The 20002-nt window shown below is 36.8% G+C and overlaps 1 protein-coding gene across 4 annotated transcripts in view; it reads right to left on the bottom strand.

Annotated features, from left to right (window-relative positions):
• Ack-like (activated Cdc42 kinase-like) overlaps positions 1-20002 on the bottom strand; it is a 335669-nt gene that overhangs the window by 40900 nt on the left and 274767 nt on the right. For all 4 annotated transcript variants that reach the window (XM_090387918.1, XM_090387921.1, XM_090387920.1 and 1 more), the window contains 2 exons: positions 12305-12444; positions 3821-3949 (listed from right to left, as the gene is read on the bottom strand). In XM_090387918.1, coding sequence (XP_090244044.1) covers positions 3821-3949; positions 12305-12444 — 269 coding nt within the window. The remainder of the gene's footprint in view (positions 1-3820; positions 3950-12304; positions 12445-20002) is intronic.

Here is a 20002-nt window from a genome sequence, read left to right as displayed (position 1 = left end):
GATATGTAGAACACTTCCCTATGCTACTCTCCAGAAATTAAAACGAATATAACATTAATACAAAATGATTTCAGTAAAAAATAATAAATTGAACACAATAAAAATCAATTGAACACAATTAAAAATTAATTTAAAAATTAAACTTCTTTTAATTTTTAAATTAATTTTTGTGTTCAATTTATTATTTTTTATTGTAATCATTTTGTATTAATGTTATATTTGTTTTAATTTCTGGAGAGTAGCATACAGAAGTATTCTACTATATAATATCGGTGTAGATACACCATAGTTTACCCATAAATTTGAACTATGTATGTAGTGTAAAGGCATCGTTTTAATTGTATCTCATATTACACTAGTAGTAGTAGTGGCATGTGATGCAAGAAAGCAAGTGTATGAGCTTATGCAGCATCAGCCAAAAAAAAAAAAAAAAAAAAATCATCACACCATTCTCTCCAAATGCCTGTCCAATTCCTCCTTAAATTTATTTAACCTATCAACTTCCACAACAACAGATGGAAGTTTGTTCCAGCAATTAACCACCTGCTGGCTAAAGGAAAATTTCCGCACATCAGTTCACATCTGTCTTTTCTTAATTTGAATTTATGCCCCCTTAGGTTCGTAATCTGAAAAAGTGGAAGGATCCCATCAGAATTCAGCGTGCTCAATCCATTCAAGGCCTTATACGCCTCAATCAGATCACCGCGCAGGTGCCCAGTCTCCAGCTGCTGCAATTTGCAGAACCTAAGCCTCTCTTGGTAAGAGGATCGCTTCATTCCCCTCACCAAACTTGTTGCCCTTCTCTGTACACGCTCAAGCAAATCTACATCCTTCCTAAAATGAGGCCTCCAGACCTGTACGCAGTACTCAAGACGTGGCCTGACAATTTCCTTATACAGAGGGACAATCACCTCCTTTTCCCTGCTAGAAAAATTCCTATATATCATTGACAAAACCCCATGACCTGCCCTGGTAGCCTGTCTGCATTGCTCAGAAAACTTCATATCTGACTGCACAATTACTCCCAGGTGTTTTTCATTTTCTACCACCTTAAGTGTAGTACCACACAGTTGGTATGTTTCTCTGGGGGTTACTTCTACCCATATGCAGTACTTTGCATTTGTCAAGGTTAAACTTCAGTTGCCACTTCTTAGCCCAACTGCCCAAATTATCTAGATCCTGTTGCAGTAGCACACTACCATTACTGTCATTAAGAACCCTGCCAACCTTTGTATCATCTGCAAACTTCGACACTAAGCCTGATATACCTTCATCAATATCATTAATAAATATACAAAACAACAGAGGACCCAACACCGAACCCTGTGGAACTCCCCTAATAACATTAGTCGACAAAGAGCAGCACCCACTGATTACCACCCTCTGTCTTCTCCCACTCAACCATCCTTTTATCCATTGTAGCAACTTACCCTTAATACCATTCTGCTCCAATTTGTACAATAGTCTTCCATGCGCAACAGTATCAAAAGCTTTCCTGAAATCCAAATATATGATATCAAAATTATTTTTTTGCATCCAGTTCCTTTGTGTAGCCCAGTGGTCAGGAGCGAGAGTGCATAGCACACGTTCCTTGAGTGGACCGGGGTTCAAGCCCGTGACTACTAAATCCGATAAATATTTATATTGACAATTTATTGTAAACTCTACTGACTTGGTTGTCGTGCCGGAGTATAAACAGAAAATTTATTTTATAATATCCTATCAAATTTGTCAGACAAGACTTTCTTTTAACAAACCCATGCTGTGTCTGAATTATTGCTGCAGTCTTGTCTAGATGATCCTGCAATGCATCTTTAACCAGTGACTCCATTATTTTACCTGGAACAGAAGTTAAACTAACTGGTCTGTAATTACTCGTGTCACCCTTCGATCCCCCTTTGTGAATTGGGGATACATTTGCACATCTCCAGTGCATGGGGACCTACCCCAAGTCCAAGGATGCTCTCATAATTATGGCTAAGGGTTTGCTTAGTTGTTTTGCCGCCTCCTTTAATATAACTGGATAGATCCCATCAACCCCAGGTGCCTTTCTTATGTTTAACTTCAACAATTTCTCCTCCACTTTGCGCTCAGTTATTACAAAATCATTAAGCACCCTGCTACAATTTGATAACCTTCTAACGTATGTAGTGTAAAGGCATCGTTTTAATTGCATCTCATATTGTGTCTCATATTACACTACATATGTAGTTCAAAATTATGGGTAAACTATGGTGTATCTACACCAATATTATATAGTTAATTACCTAAACCCATAAGAAATTATGCCTTGTGCATTTCGTTTTCTAATACATTATTATTACCTACACCATTTGGCATCTCTCATATTTCGGAAATAACTTCGCAACTGTGATGGCATGTTGCATTACCAAGGTACCTGCCCATCCACTGATGATGAAGCCCACTAGTTTCGAAATGATCGTCTGGATGGTCGTATCCACTGAAAATAAATAACAGTAGTCTTCTCTACTAGAGAAGCGTTATTTATTTGAAGTAGAACTATACCAGCCATTTTGTTGTGAAGGCACCCACAATATGAGATACAATTAAAACGATGCCTTTACACTACATACGTAGTTCAAATTTAAGGGTAAACTATGGTGTATTTACACTGATATTATATAGTTAATTACCTAAACCCATAAGAAATTATGCCTTGTGAATTTCGTTTTCTAATACAGACGTATTCTATACATCATATTGAGGTAAATTTCTCTTATTCTTCTACACATATGTAGATGCAGGATTTTTTTAAACAATAAAAAAATGGTTGAAATTTACTTTATGATGCTTACCCATGGATTTTGATGACAAGGAGCGAAGAGCTGACCTAGCCCCACTGGTTCTTAGTGATTGGATGGTCTACTCCCGATTTAAAACCAGCCACAAAGGGAGAAAATCATTTCCTGATTTTAAACCAGTGTCAAAGGGGGAGAAATAGTTTCAGGGTTCCCCCTGAAACTATTTTCCCCCTTTGGCACTGGTTTAAAAGTTTCCTTGAATTGGTGAGGCCAAGATAAAAGAGGGAATTTTTGTGGGTCCTCAAATCAAGCTGCCATTCCAAGATGAGGAATTCACTAAAAAATTAAATGCTACAGAAATAAGAGCCTGGAACGCAGTTGAAAACATTTACCAGAACTTTTTTGGCAATGAGAAATCACAAAATTACAGTGAAATTGTGGACGAGCTAATATTAGCATACAGAGAGTTGAGATGCAATATGTCATTAAAGATTCATTTCCTACATTCCCATTTAGACTTTTTCCTGAAAACTTGGGAACAGTCTCCAGCGAACATGGTGAAAGGTTTCACCAAGATATTCCTCATATGGATAAAGAATACCAGGGAAAAATGGAGTCCAAATATGTTGGTAGACTACTGTTGGAATCTCATAAGGGAGACACCAACGGACAATTATAAAAGGCAAAAAATGACAAAATAAGTATTTTGTTATCAGATAAGCATTTTTGTAAATGAATAAGGTTAATAGATCCATTGTTCAATATTTAGTACTGTATGCAACATTTTCTTAAATATGAAATCTTTTGTACTAGAAACTTAGTTTTTGACTTTAATCCCTTCTCCCTTAATTGGTGGGTGTTAGAGCAATATGATTGCCATTGAATTCAGCAATGTCAAATCTACAAGAATCACCCCTGAATTTAACAGGGAGCAAAAAAAAATAAATAAATAAGGGTTTTTTTTTTTTGCTGACCAGTGTAATTACTTGAGCATTTTATAATTGCAATGGTAAATAATATGTGCCATAAAAAAAAAATAATCTTAAAAATATTCTAACCTGCAGCTGGTCCACTTTTACCATCAACCAAGGATGAAGATTTTGTTAAGAGTGGTGTCCTATCCGATGAATCAGAATTGGTGTTGTTCAAACTAGGGCTGCTTTTCTCCTTGTCTTCTTGGGGCTTGTCTTAAATTAGAAGAAAGTGAAATTATCATCCAGGCAAATGATTTAATATGTAATGCTATCTTAAAAAAAGAACAATGAAATTATAATAATCAAACTGATAGGGACAGTTACTACCAAAACTGCAAATGCCAACCAACTGTTAAATGGTTTTTCCTCCCGGGTATTCAAATTACATAAAGAACATAAATAACCTCATACAATGGAACACAGTTCCACTGCTATTGTTCTTAGCAGAATCCTGATCAGAGAAAAGTTAATTCAGAAAAATAACAAGGGCAAAGTAAAAAACTTATGATATCAACTTTGTATGTGAATAGCCATCGGAATTTAGTGGCTTTATGATTAAAATTGTGAAGATTTGATAAAGTTTTGATTAGAAGATTAGTAAGACTTTCAAGTAAATATCATGTAGTTTAATAAAAATGCAAAATTTTTTAGTTAGCCCTCTAGCTGGCATGCCAAGTTGAAATTAACCAAAAGGATTTGGTGAATTTTATACAGTTTTCTTGGGGGGGGATAGTTAAAATGGAGTAGCAAAGGAAGCAGAAGGGCGGGAACCAAATCTCTACATGGAAAATTAACATGGGAACAGGTGCTGTTTTGACAAACATGGTGTCGTAAAGAATTTTTTTACAGTCATATTTTTCCAGTTAATGTTGTTGTGTTTGTTTGTTAGTTGTTGGTGCATCGGCTTCTATGGCCATAATGCATCTCCCAAAGTTTTGCATTTTCTACTCTGATCCCTTGCAATTGCCATTCAAATAAATGCCCGATTATAAATTATTCACAAAGTATTTAATGGAAAGAGGGAGTTTGATTGTATACATCGATTTACATTGATTCTTTTCTTCTTAAATCTGATTATAAAAGCCTATTAATTTTAGATAGTGGAAAACCTCTTGTATATTATTTTCTTCACTTAAAATGTTTTTCGGAGTAGAAGCGTCTTGAATTTTAGTTACGGATTTAAAGGCTGTTTTTCTTTTGTATGTATAGGCTGGACAGTCTAGTAACAAATGTTTAACTGTTTGTTGCACACGGCACTGATTACACTGAGGCGGTTTCTTCGGCTCTAAGTAGATAGGAATGAGTAAGATATGTATGTCCTATCTTTAACCTGGCTAGAATTACTTCTTCTTTTTGTATATCTCTTTCGCTGGACTTCCACTTCTTTAAATCTGGTTTAATTTGGTAGAGTTTATTATAAGTTTGCTCGCTCCATATTTTCTGCCATTTTTCCTTGCTGTTCATTTTGATGTTATGCCTGTAGTCTGTATATGGTACTTTGGTTGAAGAAAGAGTGCCTGTTGCTGTTTTTGGTGCATGGTCAACTTCTTCGTTCCCTTCAATTCCTGTATATCCAGGGATCCAACAAAAGATTATGTTTTGTTTTCTTTTAAGTAGCTTGTCCAGAGTCGCTTGAATTTGTCTTAGAGTTGGATGGAGATTCTTTCTGTTGCACTGTATTGTTTGAATTACACTGGGGGAGTCTGTGAAGATCAGACTATGGGGTAACTTTTGGTGCCATATTCGGTCTATTGCCAACTTCACTGCCTGTAGTTCAGCTGTAGAGATGCTACATTCTATTGGAAGAACTTAGGTTATAGTAGTATCACAGCCGAGGGCTAGCTGAGTGGGTAAAGTACCTGCCCGGCAACCCAAAGGTCGCGGGTTCGATTCCCGCCTCAGGCTTGGATCAAAGTACTGCAAAAACCTTGGGAGGTGCAATATGGCCACAGAAGCCGATGTGCCAACAACTACCAAATCAAAAAAAAAAAGAAAAAAAGTAGTATCACAGAAAACTGCTGCTGTATCTACTTCTGTATCGGTTTTCAATCCGTCAGTATATATTTGTGTATAGTGTGGATATTTTTCTAGATAGGCAGCATGTATAGTTGAAAGCTGTTTCCTGGTAGGGAAATTCTTCCCCAGTTACGGAAGTAGGTATCACAGAATGGTAATATTATATCCCAAGGAGGTCTTAGTATGTTTTGTATGACAGCTAGTTTGTTGAAATCAAGAGACCAAATTGGAAGTAGCTCCTTGATTAGTATGTTTGCTGGTTTATTTGCTGTTGGAAGTACTCTGTACAAATGTTCCCATATTGGTGCATATAATGTTTTGTACACAGGATGATTTGGAATACACTTTATTTTTAGCTGCATAAGATAGTAGTAGGAGTTCTTGTCTTCTGAGGTGGAGTGGAGGTTCATAGGCTTCAGCATAGAGACTTTGAACCAGAGAAGTACAAAATGCTCCTAGGGCTATATGTCGTGCATTATGGTGTATAGGGTCTAACCATCTTAAGGTGCTGGGTCTTGCAGAGCCATATACTGGTGCCCCATAATCGAGTCTGGATCCTATCAAGGTTCTATAAAGATGTAACAAAGTGTACCTGTCTGCTCCCCATGTTGTTGCAGATATAACTTTCAGAATATTCAATTTCTTTAAACAGTTTGTTCTAAGACATTTTATGTGATCTAAAAAGGTCAGTTTCTTATCCAGGGTTAGTCCAAGAAAAATTGTGTTGGATGTTATTGGGATTAGTTGTTCTCTGAGCTTTAGTTCTGGGTCTGGGTGTAAGTTTCTTTTCCGACAAAAGTGTATTCCAACTGTCTTTTGTTTAGAGAGTCCAAAGTCATTGTTTTGGGTCCATGCTATTACTTGATTGATTGTTGTTTGTAGTTGGCACTCTATTGTTCGCATGTTTTTACGAGTGACAAGAAATGCTGAAATCATCAACATAAAATGCTGTACCTACGGTGCTTGGTATTTGTTCAGCTATTGATTTGATTTTTATGGCAAAAAGGGTAGCACTGAGTACTGATCCCTGTGGTACTCCTTTTTCTTGTATAAAAACCTGCGATAGTGTGGTTAATATCCTAACTTGGAAAGTTCGTTGTAAAAAATTATGGATATATATATTGGGAGATGTCCTCTCATCCCAAAGTTATAAATGTCTTTAAGTATTCCATATTGCCGTGCTGTGTCATATGCCTTTTCTATATCAAAAATATCATTACTAGATGTTGCTTTCTTATGTTATTTTCTGCTTTTATCATTAAGTCTAGAGTGCACCTGTTCTTTCTGAAACCAGATTGGGCTGTGTTTAGTAAGTTATGGGTTTCTAAAAACCACATTAATCAGGCATTTACCATTTTTTCAAGTATTTTTCCAAGGCAACTAGTTAAGGCTACTGGGTGATAGTGGTTCGGATTTGTGGGATCTTTATTTGGTTTTGGAAAGGCTAAGACCATTACATGATGCCACTGATTTGGAAAGGAATTTTCTAGGTATATCCTGTTATACAAGTAACGATATCAATGATTTCTCATCTAATTGTTGTACCATCATGTATATTATTTCATCTGGACCCGCTGCACTTTGCCTCGTTTCTAAAATGGCTTTATGAAGTTCTCTGAGAGTGAAAGGTTGGTTATAGGCTTCTCTACTTTTACTGGAGAAATTTAATTTATATGTTTCTTTATTTGCTTTATATTTTTGGAAAGCTGGTTCATAGGAGCTACTGCTTGATATTTTTTCAAATTTTTTTTTTACCAAGAGCATTGGCTATGTCTTCAGGCTTTGATATATCTTTTCCATTCCATTTTATAAAAGGAGGAGAAATTCTTTGGTATTTGTTGTTTATTTTATTTATTTTGTCCCAAACCTTCCTGCTGTCTGTTTTTCTAGTAATTGTAGATGTAAAACGAATCCAAGATTCTTTTTTATTGATCTTAGTAATGCGTCTAACATTTTCCCTTGCTTTTTTGAAATGTATCAGGTTAGTTGTGGTAGGGTATCTTCGGAAATTATTCCATGCCTTGTTTTTCTCTTGTTTTGCTAAAGTGCATTCATCGTTCCACCACGGCTTTGGATGTATGAGAAACTTTGAAGAGGTTTTTGGTATTGTTTGCTCTGCTGCATGGAGGAGTTTATCGGTTACATATTTCACTGCAGAGTCAATTGAAACCTGTTGTATTTGTTGTTCTTCTAATATGGCCAGCTGCTTATATCTTGCCCAATTCGCTTTATCTAATCTCCACTTTGGAGTTCGTTCCAGTTGAGAAGGGGTCGGTTTGTTTGAAGTAATCTTTACTGGAAAATGATCGCTACCTAGTGGATCATTGTGAACTGCCCACTCCAGTAGAGGGTATAATGATGGAGTGCATATAGAAAGCTCTATTGCTGTACTAGTTCCTGTGGGTAGACATATATACATTGGTGTCCCATCATTTAAGAGTATAAGTTTGAGCTTATCTAGTAGTTTTTCTATAATTTGACCTCTTTTTATCTATGTTTTCATTTCCCCATAGAGGATGATGGCCATTCATATCTCCCATGATTAATAAAGGAGGTGGTAGTTGAACTACCAGGTCTTCTAGATCTGTATAGCTTATATCTTGGTTTGGTGGCAGGTACATGAAGGTGATTGTTATATGATAGTTTACTGCAATTCGTACTGCTATGACCTCTAGATTAGTCTGCAAAGAACCTGTTGGGTAGGTATACTGGAGTTTACTAAGATTGCTACTCCATGTGTTGTACTGTTGGTAATCCTGTCCTTTCTGTATATATTGTAATGTTTTAGTGTTATTTTATTCTGAGGTTTAAGATATGTTTCTTGCAAACATAGACTAATCGGATTGTACTGCGATAGGAGATCGGATATCTTCAAAATTGCTGCAGAATCCTCTACAGTTCCAATGTAAAAATGTATTCATTATTTGGTTTTGTTAGTATTTTCAGCTTGTTTTTTGAGGTTGTTGGCTTAGGGTTCTCTGTTTTTTGTCTTCCTTTTTTAGGGAAGTGTAGCTTTCCAGTATCCATCTCTTCTTCCTCTGCAAAAATTTCTAGTATTGTTTCTTCTGTCTGATTCTTTTCTTCTACTTCCATGTTGTCCATTTTATTCCCATTTACTTCAGTGGTTCTATCTTGTTTTGTGGATTTGCTGGTTTCTCTAGTTGGTGGTATCGTAATGGATGTGTTTATTGCCTGTTCTGCTTTTTGTTTTGGTTTTGAGTCAATAAGCAGTGAGCGTGCCCAATCTGAAATAGACTTTTTTGGTGGGACCGTTACTTCTGTCTGTGTTTCTATTGTTTATTAGTTTGTGTTACTTGTGCATAAGATGGTCTATTTGTTTGTTGTGGCTGTATTGTTCTTTTAGCTTCTTGATATGTTACATTGTTTTCCACTTTATATTTCTGTATTCTGTTTTCTCTCTTCCACTTTTCACATTCTTTCGAGTAGGCATTATGTTCTCCTCTGCAGTTGGGACATCTTGAATTTTGTGCTGTACGGTCTTGTTGGGTATGTTCTCGTGATCCGCATTTTGCACAGATAGCAAAACTTCTGCATACTGCTTGAGAGTGTCCATACTTCTGACACTTAAAACATCGGACAGGATTTGGAATGTATGGTCTCGGTGGGCAGTTTAGATATCCAGCTTTTACAGTTTTTGGAGTGTTGAAGGTCAGAATTATATTCCTCGTTGGGTTAATTTCTCTGTCTCTTTTAATTGTTATTCTTTTGACTTGAATAACCCCTTGATCTTTCAAGCTCTTCTTTGATTTCATCTTCGGGGACGTTGAGGAGGTCCCATTCAGTAATTACTCCTCTCGAGGTATTCAGGGTGGAATGGGGAGTAACGGTTATTGGAATATTTCCAAACGTTTTTGCTTTCATTAGATGCTCAGCTTGTTTTTGGTTTGTCATCTCTACTAGCAGATCCCCTGATTTTAGTCTTCTGACTGTTTTAGGGGAACTAGCTATGCTTTCAAGAGTTTTTTGAATATTCTGAAAGGTGACAAACTTCCTATCGGTTGTTCATTCTTAGAATGAATAACTAGAAACAGTGGTGCAACTAGAGGTTTTTTTTTTTTTTTTTTTTTGTCTCTTAGCTGTAGTACATCCATTTGGTCTAGTTTTCTGCTAGTTTGAGTAGCAGAAATATGGTCTGTGCTTGCCATGTTTGCTCCTTTTGGCCCTTGGCTGGAGGACTTTTCCAACAAGATTTCCGGCCCTGCCATGGCGAGGCAGGAGCAGTGCCGCTAGGAGGCCAAGCGGCTAATGTTAGTTGGTTAGTGCTACTAAAAATATATGAAAAAGGAAAAGAAAAGTGAATTTCCTTTCTGCGTTCTGACTTGTAGTTTTCAAGTATGGAACTGTTTTTAAATGAAACTGTTGAGAGAAAGACAGGAACTTAAAAATAACGTTATTCTCTTATCAAGAGCACTCTAAGTCGCAGTAATGTCGCTTGGCACCCGGGGCCTTCCAGTTAATAAATAATTAATATTGCAGATTGGAAGTGAATAACATACTGTAGAAATCCTAATAGATATTTAAATATATCTATTAGGGTTGCAGAGTTTGGAAACTAGACACCTTAGAGGAGATTTGATTGAGGTGTTTAAGGCTCTGAGAGGCATCAGTAAAATGAATGAGGACAAAATTTTCAAGATTATAAATGATGCTAGAACTAGGGGACATAAATTCAAGTTACGGGGGGAAAATGTTTAGATTGGACTGCAGGAAGTTTTATTTTAGCCAGCGAGTTATAAATTACTGGAATAAGTTGCCTTCATGGGTGGTAGAGGCCGACAGTTTGGGGAAATTCAAAGGTCATCTGGATAGTACTTTCGGGTAAGGGAAGCGCATAGGATGATAGGTTTAATTTCCTTTTTATTTATTTTTTATTTTATTTTATTTTTTATTTATTAATTATTATTATTTAGTTATTTATTTTATTTATCTTTTGTTTTTATCATTGTTTTGTTCGGATTTTTTTTTTTTTTGGCTGGTGCAGCATAAGCCATAGGCTTTCTCTTGCACCATGTGGCCGTTACTAATACTAATATTTAAGTTTTTTATGTTTTTGGTGTATATAAAGAATACATCACAGGAAAAGCTAATAGGTTAGATGAATAAACAAAAATTCATACTTTTCCATTTGAAAAATGAAAAGATATGAATAAAAAATAAGATTTCTTATTTTAAAAAAATGACTATAAATCTAAAAGCAGGTATGGCTCAATAATTGATAATTAAAAAATAAGAAAGAAAAACATGATAAATTTTTTTCCTCAGTGAAAAACTACTTTGAGTGCTTCAATGTTCGTTATCATATTTTTTCTGTTTGTTGCCTAGTTTGTTATCAAATTAATCAATCTCAGTCAAGAAGTTTACCTTTGAAGTTTTCAATGGTAAACTTCTTGACCCTCTCATAAACAGGCAATCAGAGAAAAGATACTAATGCTAAGTGATAGTAGTCAGAATGGGATGCCTAACAAATAGTGGAATATAATTGGTTGGTATAAATTAGATGATTGAATATGGTAATGAATGTTGCTGTAGTTTTTCTTTATGATGATTTTCTAATAGTTTATATAATAATAATAAAAATACAATTTTGATAAAATATAAAATATTTTAATAAAATAAAATCTTAATTACAAATATAATTTCATTATAATATTCAAACTATTCAGTTTTATGAAATATGCATAAAGAATGCATATTCTTTATGCAATGAAAGACATCAAAATACAGAGTGGTGGAAAAGTCACAAAATACCTATATAGCTTTTCATGTGTTTTCATATATTTTACATATAGTGATTTAGAAGTACCTATGTGAACATCTCACATATCTGCTCTGTTCAAACACAGTGAAAATAATACAAGATCACACAAAGCATTACTGGCTCATGAATTCACCAATATGGGTGTGGATGCCAGGCACATGTTTTGCTGCTGGAAACCTTTCCAGCTGCTGTGTACTGTGGAAAGGCCATTTTCTGATTAATTTGCCAAATACTGTAGTTCAGTTCCTGTGCCATAAAATTTTCCATATTGTATTGTCAGTAGGTATGACCATTAGTTAGTCAAGACCATGTGACTTCTACAAGACTCAATGCAATGACATATAACATAGTGATACCCTAATCAGAAGATAAATGATATACAGCTATGCATTAGTTGTGTAAGACTTATATTACTACCTATATAGGATATTTTTGAGTCATTGTTCCAACATTCATATCACCATTAACTTGTTCCTCACATAAGGTATTATCCAGTATGGAAAGTCAAGGGCCACATGGTTCCTGACGTTCCATACCTGATAATGCTCCACAGGAGTTCATTAAGAGCAAAGTGTTCAAATGCCACTGGCATGTTATATGTCCTTGTGGAAGATGCCATGACCTGTGTTAAACCACAGGTGTGCCAAAAGACTTAACAATGCATGGACCATGAAGGCGCACACACACACACACACACACACACACACACACACGAAGAAGTTCAGTGAGTTTTTAATCAATCTGTATGTATGCCAGCTTCTTTTTCAACTTACATGGTGTGACAATCTGTTTTGGTAATTGATGATATTTGTCTCCTAGAAAAGATATATCACCAAAAAAGGCTCCATCCAGCCCAACATGTCCTGTATGCTTGAAATCCCCTTGTGGACGAGAAATCATCTCAGGCCTTAACCTGCGAAATATTCAAGGAAAAAAAAATATATATATATTTTATTGTTTAACAATAAAATAAATTTAACAATATTTTATCAATATTATTCAAATCCCCAAGAAGTATTAAGAGCTCACAAAATTTCACATGAATATGGAAATAAACCTAATTTTCTCTCTAACTCTATTCAACTTTATTTCAGTAGATTTAATAACCTGCATATAAAATAACTTATTTTTAATCTTTTACTATTGAGTACTACTATTTCAGAAAATACTGATAACCTGACTGTTTTTTAATGATTTTAATCTCTTTTAATTTCACTTTTATTTTTTTTAATCTGTATTACTTTTCATAACTTGGCTATTATAATATTTCTCCTCCAATGCTCTAACAAATAATGATATTTTAATAAGCATGCACATTCCAAATTTATATTGATGTAGTCATTTATATTTATCTTATGTGCCGCCGACTGGGCTAGCCAGGTGGGTAAAGTGCCTGCCTGGCAACCCAAAGGTCGCAGGTTTGAATCCCGCCTCGGGCTTGGATATTATGATGGTGCTGTACTCTCCGGTTGGACCTCACGGCCACGATACACGAAGGAAGCAGGAAAAAACTGGTTCCTTTGTGTATTGCTCACATCACACGATAAAAAAAAAAAAAAAAAAATCTTATTTTTACTTTCCAACTAATTATAATTCTGATCAAAAAAGTTCAAAATCTAAACATATTTTACCCATGAATACTTTTAAAGGTTAAATAACATTAGCATTAGCATTAGTAGAGGCATTTGATGCAAGAAAGCAAGCTTATGCAGCATCAGCCAAAAAAAAAAAACCCACTTCCACTTCACCCCTCTGTTCGTTCAAAATACCTGTCCAGCTGAGCCTTAAACTTATTTAGGCTATCAACCTCCACCACAAGGGATGGCAGTCTGTTCCACCAACCAACCACCCGCTGGCTAAAGGCAAATTTCCGCACGTCTATCCTACATCTGTCTTTCCTCAATTTGAATTTATGCCCTCTCAGGTGATTTTTCTGAGCTAGAGGAAGAATCCCATCAGCATTGAGCATGCTTAAACCATTCAAGGCTTTATACACCTCTATCAGATCACCTCGCTGGTGCCTAGTCTCCAGACACTGTAATTTGCAAAACTTAAGCCTTTCTTCGTAAGAGCACCCCTTTGTTCCATTCACTAATCTTGTTGCCCTTCTCTGTACTCGTTCCAGCAGCTCTACATCCTTCTTGAAATGAGGCCTCCAGACCTGTATACAGTACTCTAGGTGTGGCCTGACCATTGCCTTATACAATGGAATAATCACCTCCTTATCCCTGCTGGAAAAATTCCTGTATATCATTGATAATACTCCATGAGCTACTCTTGCAGCCCGTCTGCACTGCTCAGAGAACTTCATATCTGCCTGCACAACCACCCCCAAGTCCCTTTCATTCTCTACCACTGTCAGTGTAGTACCACAGAGTTGATACGTTGCTCTGGGGTTGCTGTTTCCCATGTGTAGTACTTTACATTTGTCAATGTTAAACTTCATTTGCCACCTCTCAGCCCATCTGCTCAACCTTTCCAGATCCTGTTGCAGCAGCATAGTGTCAGTAGTGTCCTTGACAACCCTGCCAACCTTTGTATCATCTGCAAACTTGGACATTAAGCTTGATATACCCTCATCAATATCATTTATAAATATAGAAAACAATAATGGACCCAACACTGAGCCCTGAGGGACTCCACTAATAACGTTAGTCCACGATGAGCAGTGTCCATTGATTGCCACTCTCTGTCTTCTCCCCCTCAACCACCCCTTTATCCATAGCAGCAATTTGCCTCCAATGTCACACTGCTCCAATTTGTGTAGCAGTCTTCCATGTGCAACGGTATCAAAAGCCTTTCTAAGATCCAAGTATATAATATCAAAGTTATTCCCTGCATCCAGTTCTTTTGTGACTGCATCATAGTATCCAATCAAGTTGGTCAGGCAAGACTTCCCCTTAACAAAACCATGCTGTGTCTGAGCTATAACTGAAGTCTTGTCTAAATGATCCTGCAGTGCTTCTTTAACCAGTGCCTCCATTAATTTTCCTGGAACAGAAGTTAAGCTCACAGGTCTATAATTACTTGTGTCAGCCTTTGATCCTCCTTTGTGAATTGGGGTCACATTTGCACATTTCCAGTCTATGGGTACCTCCCCTGAGTCCAAGGAAGCTCTCATAATTATGGCTAAGGGTTTGCTTACTTCCTTTGCTGCCTCCTTTAATATAACTGGATAGATCCCATCCACCCCAGGTGCCTTTCTTGTGTTTATCTTCAACAGTTTCTCCTCCACTTTACTCCCAGTTATTTCAAGATTCTGTAGCTTACTGCTAGAGTTGAATACACCTCTGGCATTCCCCTCACTGAATAACTCCTCATGTGTGAATGTCGATGCAAAATATTCATTTAGTTTGTTAGCTACCTGAGCAGGATCATCAACAGTTGACCCATCAATATCAAGTGGACCAATCTGATTCATCCCCTTCCTTCTAGAGTTTACATAAGTAAAGAACTCTTTGCTGTTTTTTTTGCATCCCTTGCCAAGGATTTCTCGTAATCTGCCTTCGCCTGCCTAACCTCCTTTGTAACTTGGTTGCATATCAACTTGTATCTATCATAGGCTTCTGTGTCATGTGTTAATTTATATGTATCCCATGCATTTTTCTTCTCTGCCATATGCCTCATTAGTTCATCTGACATCCATTTTGGCCTAAACCTTGAAAAATATTTCTTAGTTGGTATGTAAAGCCTAGTAGCTTCCAAGATAAGTTCTTTGAATGCTTCCCATTTTGAATTTGCTGTTGGTAACATCATCAGTTGGTCCCACTGTATAGAATTTAAATACTGTCTCAGTCCATCGTAGTCGCCTTTACGGAAGCAATAACCCTTCCCTTTACCCCTAATGGTAGTTACCTCTTTCAGTAAATCCCACTTCAGCACACTGTGATCACTGCCACCTAGTGGTTCATTTATCTGCAGATTCTTAATGCATGAAGAATCACTGCTGATAATCAAATCAAGAGTATTACTCCCTCTAGTTGCCTCCCGAACATGCTGATGTAGAAAACAATCATCCAATAAATCCACAAAAGCCCTGCTAGTGTGTGAGTAACCAGCCCCCAAATTCCAGTCAATATCTGGGAAATTAAAATCTCCCATTATAAGACTCTCTGATTTACTGGCCCACTCTATTTCCCTGTACAGTTCCTTATTATACTCATCAGAGTCATTAGGCCTATAGCACACTCCTACTCTCAATTTTGATCTCCCAATGCTTATGTCACACCAAACTGACTCAACACTGCACTGTCCAGCGATGTCGACTGGCTTCACTTCCTTGGTTTTTATGTGTTTCTTAACTAATAGCATAACCCCTCCCCCCTTCCTATCCTGTCTATCCTTTCTGTAGACGTTGTACTCCCCAAATTGCAGTTCTGCATCCCTTATATCTGTGTGACACCACGTCTCTGATATCCCAACAATATCTGCCTTCGATGTTTTGAGCAATACCTCAAATTCATCAAATTTATTTACTAAACTCCTAGCATTGGTGTACACACAAGTATACCTGCACCTGTTTCTATTCTTAGCTACCCTAACACAACCCATGTGTTTACTTGTACCGCAATGTCTCCCAGCAGTCTCTGAAATACCATGCATCTTGTTTTTCAGGCTTCTGCTCATTCTAATAGAAGCAGTGCAAGAATCTCTTTCACCTCTGCCAGTGGCTACTGTCAATCTATTGGTCTTTGTCTCCCCCCAAGCTAGCAGTTTTCCGACCCACCTAACACTGCCTCGATAGCATCAGCAAATATTCTTGCACCCTTTCTATTTAAGTGTATCCCATCCCTGTAGAAGCAATCTCTCCTGTTAACAAGTACAGTCCAGGCTGAAAAAAATTCTACCCCTTGAGCCTTGCACAATCTTTCCAGGGCCGAATTGATCGACAAGGCTCTCATCATATACTCCCTCCTATCGTGTCTGGGCAGAATTGCAGACACTTTCAAATTCAACCCTAATTCTCGGCTTTTGTTCAACAGTGACCTGTACTTGTTAAGTAATTCTGCCGGTCTCCTACTCTTAATATTATTAGTGCCAACGTGTACAACTATATCACCTTTTGTGCCCTTAAAAGATGATATTCGCTCTACAACGTCATCAACCTTTGCCCCTGGCAGACATACCCTGGTCCTGTTCCACCTATCTTTTTTACAAAGCATGTTCCCCGTTTCCCTGACAATAGAGTCACCAACAACTACTAGTTCCTTCGGGACCAGCGCATTCTGCCTTGGGGGTTGTCTCTGTGTCACGCGATGCCCAAGTGCAAGCTCTGGCGTTGATGTGGGCAGCTGAGAGCTTGATGGGCCCCCCAATTTAGTTTCTTTGAGGGCATCCACCCTGTCCTTCAAGCTCTCATATAGGCCCACAAGAACACCGAGTTGTTGCCTGATATCGATACACTCCTTGCATCATGCACACACAAAGACATCCCCCTTGGCAGTATCATGTCCCGTACCCGATTGCTCTGCAAACATCAAGCAAACAGTGCATTTTATAAGGCTGTGAGTCAGAGGACAACTGCACCCCTCAGTTCTGCTCTGAGCCACAGCGCTTCCATTAGCTTGAGCCTTTTGCTTTGCTGCTCTGGTCTGAGTCATGATTCTATTAATTTATTAATTAATTATGTTATGTTATTAATTATGTTAAATATAATTAATTATATTACGTTTGTAATCTAAGTCGTTATATGTATTTATTTAAACGTACAATTTAACTGCTAACGAAGTTCAACTAACGCTATCTAGTACGGCATACAACTATCGTATCACAATGGCGGGAAAATTACGAACGTAGCGGAGTTGAAACACGTGGAAACCCTTACCGATACTTTTATGCAATTACAAGGCCGAGTAAAGAATAAATACACCAAGTTAATCAGGAAATCACAAAATAATGTTATACTACTAAATTTAAATCAAAAGTTTTAGAAAAACAATAATTTCAAATCAATAAATAAGAAAAATCCACTTAGCGGCTTGGAACACGACCGTCTCTAGTAGCCTCGTCAGCAGTTGTTAATTTAGTAACTGTTGTTTGTAAATAACAACAGTTATTTACAAACAACTTTTTACATTACTACATTATTCAACTTGATACACTGAAGTTATATAATTAATTATATATATTAAAGGTAATACAATTTTAAAAGTGCAATTCTGAAAATTCCACACAAAATCTCAGTCACATAGAACCCATAAATAAATGTTGCGGGCTGCAAAGGCTAGTATATCTGTAGGGGGTAAATAAAAAAAAAACAAACAAACTTGGGGATGAAACTTGCATCTCTGACTGATATCAGCTAATTTGACTTGTCTGTAGTCTCAATAAATTCTTTGGATCCTCGGGATAATGGCTGTATAACTTCCCAATTATGGGAAGTTACACACCTGTATCTTATTATGGATAGCCAATAATAGGATGGTGACTGTGTAAGCAGTTTGTTACTAGAAAAGTCCAGTGGATAGAGTTGGCCAGTTTGATTGCCCAGAAACATACTCAGCCTTCAACTCCACAACTTTCCTTTTGTTACTTCTGTAACAAAGGACAATCCAGATGACCTTAGAAAGAAAAAAAAAAAAAAAAAAAAAAAAAAGAAACCACCTACTGCCATGACTTAATAAATTTCTCTGACTACATCTTCATACACAATCATCCAACCCGTCAAAGAAAAAGAAAAAATTTTCATCTCGAGTCTGGAATTTCATCCTTTTGCAGAGAATTTAATTATTTAGTTATTATTATTAACAATAATGTTTGATTTCATATACACAATGCAAATTTAACACTTATGGAGCATCCTGAAATAACACAGCAGGATCATGGCTTGGTACTTTTTTTTTTTTTTTTTTTTAATGAAAACCTCAAACACGAAAGGTATTAGAACTTAGTACCGTACTTGGGTTGAAGGTTGAGATGATGAAAAAAGATACTTTCTGACATTAGACTTGAACTTCTGCACACTGTTATTTTCAGGAAATACATATGAAGGAAGGTTGTTCTAGAAAATGGAAATTGAATGAATAAATGAGGAAGAAGAAAAGATGGTTCTGTGAGTTTGAAGTTGGACAGTAATAGGATGTTGACTGGTTGCGACACATATCCGGACTGCTTTGGAAGACAGGGGGAATTATAACAGAAGCCAATTCAGAAGAACAGTGCCCATAGAAGTATCTATAAAAAAGGCATGCAAGCAGAAATAGAATGTCTATGAGACAGGGAGTGGACAGGCTCTGACGGAGAAAAGTAACACCGAGAGCAAAAGAGAAAACCCAGTTTTTTGGATGCTGAGGAACCAATATTTGTAATGTGCTTATGCCAAGAGAGATTAGAAGCCAGGGTAATCCCCAATAGAGATATATGGTCTTACCTAGAAATCAGTGTCATTGAAGATAAGCATATGAGCAGAATTCTTTTGCAAGATATAAGACAGACTGAGTTTTAGAAGGACTGAAATAAACTAAGTTATCTGAAGAATTACCTGGTTATCAGCATTTAAGGAATTGGTAGTGGAAATTCAAGAGGTTGAAGCCATTTGTGCAGGGCAAGGTTTCTCAAACTGGAAGGCGGAATGCTATCATCAGCAAAACTATGGATAAAATTTCTAGTCAATGGAAGAAGGTTGTTAACAGAAAAGAGCAAAAGAGTGGCAGAAAGAACTGAACCTTGGAGAACACCAGCATTAGTGGAGAAATTAGAAAACAGAGAGCCATCCACCATCATCCATAGTGAGTGGTCACAGAGAAAACTGAATACTCAATTACAAAAATCAGTTGGCAAACCATAAGATGGAAGCTTATTTAGAAGACCTTTATGCCAAACATGATCAAAAGCCTTTGAAATGTCAACAGCAATTGCTTGAATTTCACCAAACTTTTTCACTGAATTTGTTCATAGATGGGTAACATAAGCCAGAATATTAGTATTAGCAATGGTCACATGGTGCAAGGAAGCCTATGGCTTAAGCTGCACCAGCCAAAAAAATAATAATAATAAATAAAAAAAATAAATAAAATAAAATAAAAATAAAATAGTAAGAAAATTTTAAAAAAAATTAATTAATAAGAGAAAAGGAAATAGACAACCTATGTGTTTCCCTCCTCATGTAGGCACGGTCAGATTTACACATAAGCTAAATAAGCTATAGCTTAGGGCCTCACAGTACAAGGGCCTCGCTCCATCCTAAAAAAAAATTCCTTTTTTAATATTGTCAATGGCACGAGAGAAGGGCCATGTAGGTAACTAATGTATTATAACTCGCCTGCTAAAATAAAACTTCTCACAATCCAGTCTAAACATCTCCCCCCCACCATAACTTGAAATTATAGCTCCTAGTTCTAGAATCATTTATAACCATGAAAATTTCATCCTCATTCATTTTACTTATACCTCTCAGAGTCTTAAACACCTCAATCAAGTCTCCTATAAGGTGCCTAGTTTCCAAGCTCTGCAACCCACATATTCGAAGTCTT

The sequence above is a fragment of the Mastigoproctus giganteus genome, chromosome 13 (genome assembly GCF_048544385.1).
Source record: "Mastigoproctus giganteus isolate SK-2022 chromosome 13, ASM4854438v1, whole genome shotgun sequence".
Classification (NCBI taxonomy): Eukaryota; Metazoa; Arthropoda; class Arachnida; order Uropygi; family Thelyphonidae; genus Mastigoproctus; species Mastigoproctus giganteus.
Note: the sequence above shows the minus strand (reverse complement) of the source record. Positions and strands in the feature narration are given on the sequence as shown.